Source organism: Alligator sinensis, unplaced genomic scaffold (assembly GCF_000455745.1).
Source record: "Alligator sinensis unplaced genomic scaffold, ASM45574v1 scaffold235_1, whole genome shotgun sequence".
In the NCBI taxonomy this organism is placed as follows: Eukaryota; Metazoa; Chordata; order Crocodylia; family Alligatoridae; genus Alligator; species Alligator sinensis.
Window position 1 is genome coordinate 1,991,054 of NW_005842042.1, and position 11,559 is coordinate 2,002,612.

Here is an 11,559-nt window from a genome sequence, read left to right on the forward strand (position 1 = left end):
CACTGCTAGTTTCCAAACCCATTGATAGATGGCTCTTTCCTTTAGCTAAGGCCCTATAATTGGCAATGTTAATGTAATCTTACAATGAAATCGGCTTCAGTGATCTGAAGCCAAGAGTGACGATAGTACACAGGCCCCAGCCTGTACAAGGTGTGGTTGCTTTCCCCATAGTTGAGGTCACCATGTACATATCAGACCCAAACTCATGTCCTTTGACCAGCTCCCAGGAAGTGTCAGTGTAAGACTCTGATTAAGGAATCAAGGACTGGATGTCAAATTACGATGACAGGCTGCCTTCTTCTGGGACAATGGTGATCACGAAACCCATAACGAAGCCCAGGAGAGTTGGGACAAGACAGTCAGGGTCAGAGGGACCTGGCTTTGGAATGAACTTCCAGAGGTGGTGCAGCAAGGTCCTTCTCTTCACCAGGCTCCTGTAACATCAGAACCTCATTAAAAATGTTAACATCCCTTTCTGCCCAGTAAAACTCAATCAGCCTAAAACATCTTTAAAACCAAACAATCTCAACAATTAAAATTAAAAACAAAAGCCCTCCCCAGTCACTGTGTTTATCCTGAAAGGGGAAACAAGTCAGAAACCATGCAGAATCCCACAGGGACTTTGCTGCTGCTGTCAGTTTTTACTGGACTGGCTTCTGCTGCCCCAGTGATGGGTGATGATCTAAAAGCCTATCATAGATAAATGCTCCATCCCTCTCTATCCCCCCCCCCCCCCCGCATGCAACTGGAGCTCCTAGTGAACATGTTAACTGACATACAATTAGCTTTTGATTCTTTTTGAGGAGCTTTGTAAGCATCTTGCCTGAGAATCCCTTGTCCTTAAATGCCTGAGGGCAAAGGGGGAACCTGTTGTCAGAATTGGTGCTTTTCTGCAGCTGACCCATCTAGTTGTAAATTGGGTTTCAGCTTTCTACCCCTGTGTTGGCATTGGCCGTGGTTGGAGAGCCTACATCATCATCCAGTTTAATAGTCTGTGTGGGAAAAGCTGAGCAGCTCTAGGCTGGTTCTGACAGGGAAGGAACACAGGAAGCAAGCTAGTAAATTCCGTGGTAAAAACGCTGAATTGTGTGGCAGCAAGTTGCAGTCAGATTTACAAACCACAGTCTTAAAGTGCAGGGCCCCAACTGAGAAGAATGGAACAAGACCATACCTTGTGGAGTTATTATTTTGGGCTCCCTGCAAACCCAGGGAGGCATCTGCCTAGTTACATTGTCAAGATTTTCTCCACAACCATATGGGCTAGAACCATCCTGTTTTAGAGCGAAACTGAGATTCTGGCTCACAGTTCTTCCACGAGCAGTATATCCTGTGGCTTTATATTCAGAAAGCCGTGCCAGTGTCTACTCCTTTCCTACAACATCCCATCAAAGTTGCTTCCTCCTCTCCATCCCATCCTCTTTCTTTGTTTTTGCTTTTATTGTTGCTCTGGTGTCTTTGTCTCCCACCCTCCCTGGGAAACTTTACACTCTGTAGGGTGCAGAGGAAGAAGAAAGCTCCATTTCTGGGCTACCTGTGATCTGGCTGATCTGAGAGCTCTGAGAGAGAAGCTTTGGGCAACAGGCTGCTGCTGGTCCTGTAACCAGCTATAGAAGGAGCCATAGCAGAGGTGCAGGGTGGCTTTCAGAGAGCACCTTGGAGTTGACGGTTATGTAGCCTACTGTAGCCCTGTTATTATGCCATGTCCCATACCTCCCTGCCAGACCTAGTGCAGAGGGTAATCCTGTGAGGTACTTGGAGGCATTTGGCTTAAATCATTACGTTCCCTTTGCCCTCTTTATGCAGGCCCAACAGAGCAGCTCATCCTATAATCCATTAGGATGCAGGCTTTTCCTACCTCAACACATCAGCATCCGTTTGACAGGACACCCTCCCCCTCTGTGTGTGTCTCTGTGTGTTTTGTCTATGGCTCTATTGAAATATGCTGCTCTTGTTGTCACAGAGCTGCCATGAAGGGAACTGCCCGTTCATGCTGATTGAGTGCCAGGCATGTAAGGGAATGATCAAACTGAATGACAAGGAGCGCCATTCTGAACGGGAGTGCCCTGAGAGAAGCCTCAACTGCAAATACTGCAAATTGCTTTTCTACTTTCCTGACATTAAGGTACGAGAGTCACAGCATGAGTACGCTCAGTGAGCTGGACAGGCAGACCCATTCAGACAGGTGTCTGGAGGCGAGTGCTGGGTGTCCCACAGTAGTGCTAGAGCATTGGAGTGGCACTCCTGATAGGAGGGTCCCATCTGGAGTTAGTAGAGTTCCCGTGTTAACTAGTGTTTGTAGGCAAACTACAGCTGTCCATGGGACCACTACAGTAGCGTTCATAGCAGCTGATGAAATAGACTGTAGCCTACAAAAGCTCATTCCTCTCTGAACAAGTTTGTCTGTAAGGTGCCACCCTACCCTGCTTTCTACCTCATTTCTAAAGATGTTAGGTAAGCCAAGTGCCTGGGAAGTCAACTAAGTGAAAACAGGACCACACTCTAGCATCAACATCCATCCTCTAAGTGACTTGCATTGATATCCATCCCCTAAGTGACTTGTACAACAGAGTAATTGCTGTGCTGTCGTCTAGTTACTCCTACAGGATGGAAGTTGTGTGTCATCAGCAGGTTTTACTTGAGGGAGAGGAGGTAGTCACTGCTTTAGAAAAGAGCAACTCAAGCCAGTGGTGGTGTTACACTGTTAGTACTGTCACATTCTCAGGGCCTGATCTTGAAGCCACTGTGATGCATACAGTTTTGCTGTTGACTCTGGTAGGAATTCAATGCGCTGAGGAGGATCAGCCTGGTACTGTGTAAGTGAGATGGAAGCCACTTCTACTTTGCCTCTCTTCTCGGGTTTTCCCAGTCTGCTTGCGTGACTGCAGTGTAATCAGAAAGGATATTGTGTTCTTATCTAGCCCGCTCACAGGCTGCTTAAATGTACTTGAGGTACCTGTTTGGATATCGACATTAGAAAGGCGAACTTGCTCACTGAGTGGTGGGCTGTTCATGTCACAAGTGCCACATGTCTGCCTGGCAGAGAGTCCAGCCCATCAGTCTTGAATGATGTCCCATGCCTCTCTGGTTCAAGAGTGGGGTGAATTCCTCCTAGGGGATATAATATCATCCCTTTTGGGGCTGTTTTCTGTAGCACTCCTGATTGGAGTGGAGCAGTGGGGAAAACCAGTGGAGATTTCAGAGGAGTTTTAAAGTACTTGCATAGACATTTTTGGAAACATGCCACTTGCCCAGAAATACTAGCTTTATCTTAGAGACATTTGATACACACGGTCTGGTTTCACTTGCAGCATAACGGCAGATTAGTGCTCAGTCAGTACTTCCTTTCTGCCTATCACAAGCACAGCATATCTCTGATAGTGCATCTATGTTTGATTCTATCTGTGGGTGCTCCTTAGAACTGAAATGTTTGCATTTTTTCCTTTCCCCTCGATGGAAGATAAATGCTATGTAGCATCTTTGAACTAGACGGGAGGGTGGAGATTGAATGAAGGGAGAGGCCTTAGAAATGAGGCTTTATTGTAAGTGAGAAACAAAAGCCCCATCCTATCAGATCTTCCATTTCAGATGCTTTGTTGCTTTGAAGTGGTTGCATCTGATTTGAAGAATAGGGGGATTATTTTGAGGGGCAAGGAAGGGGAGTAAGCAAGGCTTTCTAGATGACAAAAGTAGTTACCATGTAAGGGCCAGGAGAGATCAGCCATCCTGGTAAGTATGTGCATCTCTTTCAGTCAGTTTTTTACAGGAGAAAATGTACATAATTCTTCTTCCCTTGAGTATTCATAAACACCATGAACACTGCCCAGCTGAATGGCAGACTGAGTGGTTCATATCTCCAAGGTCTCATGGCAGCTCTTTTGTATCTAATATGGTGTTCCTTTAACACATGGAAGGGTGGGAGCAATTTAGTGAGACATGAATCTAAGTAATAAATACTTTCCCTTTTTAGTTTGCAAGTTCCTAGGGGTTTTTCACAATATCTGCTTTTATTGTGTGTTTGTACAGCATGAACACAACTGACAAAGCTACTGTATGTTTCAGATTTCTGATAACAGTAAGTCTGCTTATAAAACAGATGAGGTTTTAATGCCAGATGGGCAACCCCATGTGTTTAATCTTTCTTGGTCTGAATTTCAAACTCTGCATAAGTAATAGAATTACAGTAGAATATCAGAACATTGATATAAGCTTGTACATAAGAACAGAACTCTTTGACTAGATTTCCATCTTGCTTAAGAAATGATTTTAACTTGGGCAAAATATCCAGTTGCTCAATTCTGAATATTATACAGCTAATATGAAGAATGAGCTTTCCAGCACTTCAGAAATTAAATTAGAAGTAGAGAGAGAAGTATTAGCATTCCTATTTTAACTTAGTTTCTTGTGCCTGGCAAAAAGGGCCAACAATCCATTTTCTGTATTAACTTTTTTCCTCAAATAAGTATTGTGATATCCCTGTGTAACGAGAGGACATACTAGGTATGGTTAAAAAGAATTTACATCTTAAAATACGATTCTTCTTTTTCTGGCTGGTTGGACTTGGGAGACACCATCTAAAAGCTCTGTATCTGTAAGTGTTAAATGGGGCTTTGGGTTTTCGGATCAGCCAGTTCATACGCATTATGACAGGCAAAAAGGGCAAGCTGCTTAGGAGAAAGGCAGCTTTTTTCCACTTAAGTTGCCTGCATGTGTGCTTTCCTGGTAAAGTCACAAATGGAGTTTCCTGCTGATTATCACAGTCCTTCACAGAGAGTAACTTGATTTTTTTAGAATTGCTGAGAGCCAAAATGAATAAGTATTAAATCAAGGCTAAGTACTTGGAAGTGCACAAGGGCACCCAAACACCATTATAGCTTGGAGACTAGAAATCTGATTTGGTATTCCAAAAGGCCACAACTAGGCTGGAGTTTGAGTCATGCTATCACATGAAATGCTTCCTATATTAGAAAGTGTATTTGCAATAAATCATTGGGTCCACTGAATTGTATTCATTGCAGTACCCTTATCAAAGTCATGTTTGATGTACAAATGGTCTCCTCTCAATTCTTTTACAGGCTCATGATGAGATCTGCCCTAAATTTCCACTGACTTGTGAGGGCTGTGGGAAAAAGAAGATTCCAAGAGAGAAGGTATTTGAACATTTATGTCCCACAGTACACATTAGTTGTGGTTTGTATTCTGGTAGAAGATGCCTTGAATTCTGTGAATGAACGAGGGAGAAGTGGTGGTTAATCTGTATGAATATGAAATGGGGAAGACAAAGAAATCCATTTAATTTTAAGTGGCTGCCACTAGTGCACACTGAAGATGTTTCATAAGGCTCTTAGCATGAGCACATGCTCAGTCTGTGATCAGCTATAATTACTTCATGTTCTTGATTGAGAAATGAGTACTTCACATAAATCAGACAATGCTGCATTTGGTGACCACTGTTACAGCAAAGTCCATTTCCCCCTTTGCTCAGTTGATAACCTGGCTAATTCCTACTCTAGAGGATATGGAAAGAAATCCCCTGCTCAGGTAAATGAAATCCTCTACACCTTGCACTGTATTTGATATATTTGTCCAAGGGCAGGCTCTTGGAAAAAGTGAGGAGGCACCAAGTCCCAAAACCGTGATCAATAGAGAAAGTGAACCTCTCTGTCACTGTCCCATCTGGGAACCAAGAGCTGCCTTGGTACGGCTCAAGTGGATGTGCCACTTCCTGGGAACAACAGAGATTCCATACTGTTGAATAAAGAAAGCAAGCAGCAGAATGGACAGCTCCTTAGAGGGTAGAGGCCTCATCTCAACTCCTCTACAGCTTTAACACTGTTGTTTGGGGTGATAATCTCCCTGAATTTGAATTCTGAAGCTACTCCAGCAGACCTGAGTTTGTGCCAACAAGATTCTTACAGCTGATGTCTCAGCTAGTTGCACTTCCTTTCTTTCTTTCTCTTGAAATGTTTTGTTGTCCAGTAGCAGACATTGATCTGGCTTAAACAGTGCTGTTGCATATAGCCCTTGGGGTAGCTTGAATCATGAAGTAAATAAGTCAGATAGGTTTGGGAGTAATTGTTAAATTGATTAAAAACTCTACTTGTTCCCACATTGGCATCCTGCCCAGTGCATGTAGATGTTAAATGTGAAGTGTAATTGTTGCCTAGAATTGGCCCTGGGTATTTACTTGGTAGAAGGAGGATTAGAAACAGGATGATAGCATGTCATTACCTGTTAATACTAGTCACGTAGCATGTGGGAGCCCAAGCTACTACTTGCTCCACTCTGTGCTGTTGACACTTCCCTGAAGACAGCTGCCAAAAAGATGCTGCTGTTCTGGGAAGCATTAGATTTGGGATTTCTTGGGGACAGGGTTTTCTGCATTTCAAGAAGGGATTTTTGGGTGGAGCCAGGGAGCTCTTAGAATAATTGAAAAGACAGCAGGAAGTCCTCTAGTCCAGTCCTCAGCTTAAGGCAGGATCTTGCCTGTCTAACTCACTCCAAACATATGCTTGTCTAACTAGCACCTGAAAATTCCCAATAACAGAGATTCTGCAGCCTCTCTTTGGTTATCTGTTCTAGCGCATAGCACCCTTACAGAAACAAGGTGTTTCCTAATAGCCAACATTAACCTCTTTTGTTAATATTTGAGCTCATTGCTTTTTCTCCTGTCTCTGTGGACAGAAGAGTTGGGTGCCATCCTCTTTATATCAGTTGTTTTGTATTTGAGGACAGTTATCAAATCCCCTCTCAGCCTTTTCTCCAGACTAAATAATCCCACATGCTTCCAACTTTTTCTTATATTTGCCTTGCTCTCACAAACATGTTTGCTGCAGTTAAACAGAGAACACAAGCAAGTTCTTAGATCTTTAGGGCTTAGCTGGAAATGAAAATATCAAGCTGTGACATGTCCTACCCTCTTCCCTGCACACTGGGAGCCATCGTTGCATGAAGTCATTGGTTTCAATACGACGCAGAGGCAGCCCTCGGGTGCAGTTACACAACAAGGGAAAGGGAAAATATGGGGCAGGAGGAAACTTGGAACTTGCCTGGCTTTGTGCAGTTCCAATACGCAGCAGCAGAGCTGTTGAGGGTGGAAATGTTTCCTTGCCCTGGATCCCTCCTTGCTTTGTTTTGGTCATCACAACTGAACTAGGTTAAACTGTACAATTAGTGTTGTGAAACTGGCCCAGAGGTGAATCAGTGCCTGTTCAAAAGCAGTGGTTCCAGCCCTGAGAAGGCCTGTGTTCACTGTGTGGCAGCACTTTGAGAAGGTCTTCCAAAAGTCTTGTTATTTCCTTTAGTTCTGGCTATGATCAAGTGGAAGTCCTTATAGCAGGGGTGGGCAGTTATTTTGGGTGGTGAGGTTTGGTGAGCTTTCGAGGGCCACATGGGTAGTGCTGCCCCTTAAGGCTGCCAGCTCTGTTTTGAATCTATTCCGGGAGATTTCCAGAATGCCAATGTGCCCACAACGCGGACATGCCCACGTGGTTGTGTATATCAGTTATGGATTACGGTGCGTAGACTTTGTCAGGAAGGCAAATGCACATTACTATTACATTTAAAAACCCCACTGGATTACTGTATACGTCAGATTCAACATTTAATATTTATTATAATGAATGTCCTGTTGTTTATCTCACGGGTGACTCTCAATAGTCTTGTGAAGATTTATATCTAACTCCTGGAGACTCCAGGGCAATCCTATAGGGTTGGCAACCCTATCGCCCCTTGACAGTTGCCCCACCCCTTGGTAGGCATTTTGGGACTAGAAGTCCCATCCCTAACCCCTGATCTTTGCCACTGGAAGCCCCTTCCCTTGCCCTGGAAGTACTCCTTTTGGGAGTTGTGGGGTTGTTATCTTAGAGCCAGAAAAAACCAAATCACACACTAAAAGTCAAACACCTACTATAACATATTTTAATTTTATTACAAAAATATTTTGCATACTGTATATAGTGGGGATTGCATAATAACTCAAAAATAGATCCTTAGTCTGGTGTATTGTGGGGGGGTGTCGGTGTGTGTATGGTGTGGTGGTGGGTAGGTGTGTGTGTGGTGGGGTGTACATATGCTGGGGTGTGGGGAGGTGTGTGGGTGGGGTTGTGAGGGGGTGTGGCTGTGTGTGCGCATGCATGTGGGGGGATAGGGTATGTTGGGGGCTGTGGGGGCAGGGGGTGGGTATGAGGGAGGGTGAGGGGTGTGGGGACCCCCCCCTTTCCCTGCGCATGCACACATTCCCTCCATGGCACAGCAGCAGGTGGGGGCACTTATGCCCGGTGCAGGCACTTGGTGGTGTGTACTGCCAGCCAGCACTGCACATCACAGTAAGGGGCACAGCCCCTGCCAGATGGCCTCTATCTCCGGTACTCCCCGCTGTGCACACGCAGCCCCAGCTGTAGCCACCCGTGTCGTTCCCCACCCCCGGCCCCTGGTGCCTAGAGCAAGTGGGACGCCAGGGAAGCCAAGCAGGTCCCTCCGCAGCTGCACCAGTGGCAGCAGCAGCTCCACCCAGAAGCTGTGTGCTGGCCGGACCGGGCCCTTCTGCCCATGCGGGTGGGAACGAGGCACAATAGGGTATGGGGCTGGGCAGGGTACAGTTAGTTGGTGGGTGCTACAGGCCAGATGAAAATGCCTGGTGGGCCAGATTTGGCACGTGGGCCTTATTTTGCCCTCCCCTGCCTTAGTCATTTTTAAGAGCTTCGTTTTCAGTCACAGAGATGTCTTTAAGATACAGTGAAAGCTGTGTTTCTGGTAGGGAGCATCCTGACTTAATGATGTACTTGAAGATAACCCCAACCCTTCTGGTATAATTGTTTGCTTTGAATTCGAGCACTAAACCCTCTTAAGTGCCCAAGTTTGATGGCTGAGGATGAGTTACATTATGTGGGCAATAATCAAGTGAGCCTTGGCAAAATTTCTTTAGTGGGTAATTCCTGCTCTCATGAGGCTCTGTCCATCTCAACATTTATTCTTATGCCATTTGGGTACCTCTGAAAGATAAAATGCCTAATCAGTGCCATTGTTAGAATAAGATCTCTAGTCCTAAACAGATTTAGATCGGATTTATGGATCATAGCTGTGTAGTGATCGTCACCAAAGGGTCGCTTATTTTCTAATTTGGTGGGGGGGGCAACCTTTTGGGTGAGTGTGCCACAAATTAGCCCTGCATCCTTTCCCAGGGCCACTGCGATCCCCTTCCCTGCATTATCTGCTGCTCTGCTTTCTGCTCACTGTCCTGTGCTCCCTGACTGATCTGCTGCTTTGCTTTCTGTTGCCTTCCCTGTATTTCCTGCCTGATTTGCTGCTTTGCTTTCTGTCCTATCTGCCACCTGTCCTCTCCCCAATCTACCACCTGCCACACACACAAGCTGTCTGTGGTACACGTGGCACCCATACTGCAGGTTGGCTACCCTGTTCCACCTTCCTGTTTTTGTTTGGTGCGACAGGACTAGAGTTCCTGTAATTGGTAAGAATTACACTTATATTTGAAGCATTGTTTTTCCTCTCTCTCTAGTTTCAGGACCATGTGAAGACTTGTGGCAAATGTAAAGTGCCTTGCAGATTTCAGGTTGTTGGCTGCGCTGACATGGTAAGGGCCCATTTCTGCCCATTTATATTGGCACCTGGCTTTACTGCAATGTTAGCTTAAGATATCTCCTAAGCATTGCCCCAACCCCACCCCTGTCCACAAGCAAAACTCTCTAGCTCCAGCTAAGTGATACTTTTAAACTCAAGGTTCAAGCTGGGCCAGCAGGCTCAGAGCCGCTGCTGTTTAAACTAATAATGTAGTAAGGCATCATCTTACATCTGAGATTGTTTCTGTCCAGTTTCACCCAGATGTGGGTGTACTGAGAGAAATAACTGTACCAGGGAAAAAAAACCCTCCATCTGGTGAATGACTCCTTGCACAAAGCTGAATACTCAGTGAGCACCACTGGGAATAGTGATGATCTCCAAGAGATGAAAGACATCCAGGCTTCTTGTGCAAGGTTTACCAGTTAAGAGTTGTTCCTGCTGTTAGATCAGGAAATCATGAGGATGAGAAATGGTTCGGTAAATTTATGAGGAAGTAAACAGGAAATTCCCCACAATGGCCTGATGATGATAATAGGATTTAAATGTCCAGCATGCTGTGCTGAGAGCAAAGACCTTGAAGGAGAGCAAAGTTATATCAGGGAGAGCTGGTTTTGTGTGGCCTCCTGGAAATGGAATCCAGTGTTCATGTGGATGCTTTCCTGCTAGGATTTTCCACTTGACTGTGGTTTTGACTGCTGGTGGCAGAGCTTGTAGAGTAAGCCCTTCTCACTGAAGGCATCAGTCACAAATTATTGCGAGTCCAAATAGCAGAGAGGAATGTGGCTGAGTTTTTGTTTACAAAAAAATCAAGTAATTCAGCTTCTGGATTTGCTAGATCCAGAACCAGGCAGCTCAGCAGCTTTCATGAAGATGCAAGTGTCAAACACCTCGCAGTAATTGAGATCCCAGGACTAGGGTTGATTTAATTCCGTCCTTTTGGAGTTAGAGCCAGGCCCCAAAGAAATGCTGAGTACCTGCTTAAAGAAATGTAGCTGAGTGGTGAATTCAGCTTGTACTATCAAGCTAGCACAAGCAGCTGTAAGGAAATGCCAAAGGAGGTTGGTAATGAATGAAAGCCAGGAACGGTTTTCCATCCTATGAACTCTTCAACCCTTGAGAATTGGGAGAGGAGTCATAAATATCTATTTAGAACATGGTGAAGGTTAGCTGTCACTTTCTTGTCATTTCAGAGTAGCTGGAGGCATAGGAGTTATTACAGAGGTCGTTTCCAAATAAGTGAATCAGGGCTTTTTTCAGTGACTGAGTATATGCTTAAAGCATATAAGGATTCAGAAGACATGTATTATTTTCCCAGTATCTCCGGTGACTGAGTTGGTAAAATCTCTTCTTTCTCTACATGACTTAATGTCCCCATTAAGAGAGAGGGAAGCTGAAACTGGTGTCCTCGTCAGGGTTGAAACCTTTAATTTAATAGGGTTTGTGAAATGCTTGGCTGGAAGAAGGTGTTGCATCAGGATGTACAGTCCATTCCCCAGTGCTAAGCATTTGCCGCTGTATAGATGATTATGGTTTTCCCTTAAAGTATCTTGCTGCTGTTGGAATGGTTGTAACTATGCACTTTCACTTTTGCCCTCTGTTAACATCAGTTGAAGTAGTAGCCTCCTTAGGACCAGTTTGCCCTGTGGATGATGGTGCTATAGTGGGGATCTAAATTATGAATGGGAATGAATGAACGTACCCTTTTTCATGCAGGTGGAAAATGAGAAGCTGCTGGACCATGAAGGCAAATGTCTGGCAGAGCATCTATACATGCTACTGAGTTTTGTGCTCAGCCTCAAGGCTGGCTCTGCGGACTTGAAGCACCTTCCTGCCCTTTTGTCACCTCAGGGCAACTCCATGTTACTGACGGGCAACTCCCTGTGCTCGGAGTCGGAGCTCTCCAAATCCCTGGAGTTGCTAGCAAGGTGTGAAGCCCTTGAGAGGAAAACAGTGACCTTTGAGAACATTGTGTGTGTGCTGAAC

The 11,559-nt window shown here is 45.0% G+C and overlaps 1 protein-coding gene across 3 annotated transcripts in view; it reads left to right on the forward strand.

Annotated features, from left to right (window-relative positions):
- TRAF2 (TNF receptor associated factor 2) overlaps positions 1 to 11,559 on the forward strand; it is a 35,730-nt gene that overhangs the window by 13,607 nt on the left and 10,564 nt on the right. For 2 of the 3 annotated variants that reach the window (XM_014519496.2, XM_025203028.1), the window contains 3 exons: positions 5,073 to 5,147; positions 9,515 to 9,589; positions 11,290 to 11,556. In XM_014519496.2, the coding sequence (XP_014374982.2) occupies positions 5,073 to 5,147; positions 9,515 to 9,589; positions 11,290 to 11,556 (417 nt within the window). Of the gene's footprint in view, positions 1 to 1,960; positions 2,123 to 5,072; positions 5,148 to 9,514; positions 9,590 to 11,289; positions 11,557 to 11,559 lie in introns of all 3 variants that reach the window. The other variant, XM_014519495.2, reaches the window with a different exon arrangement.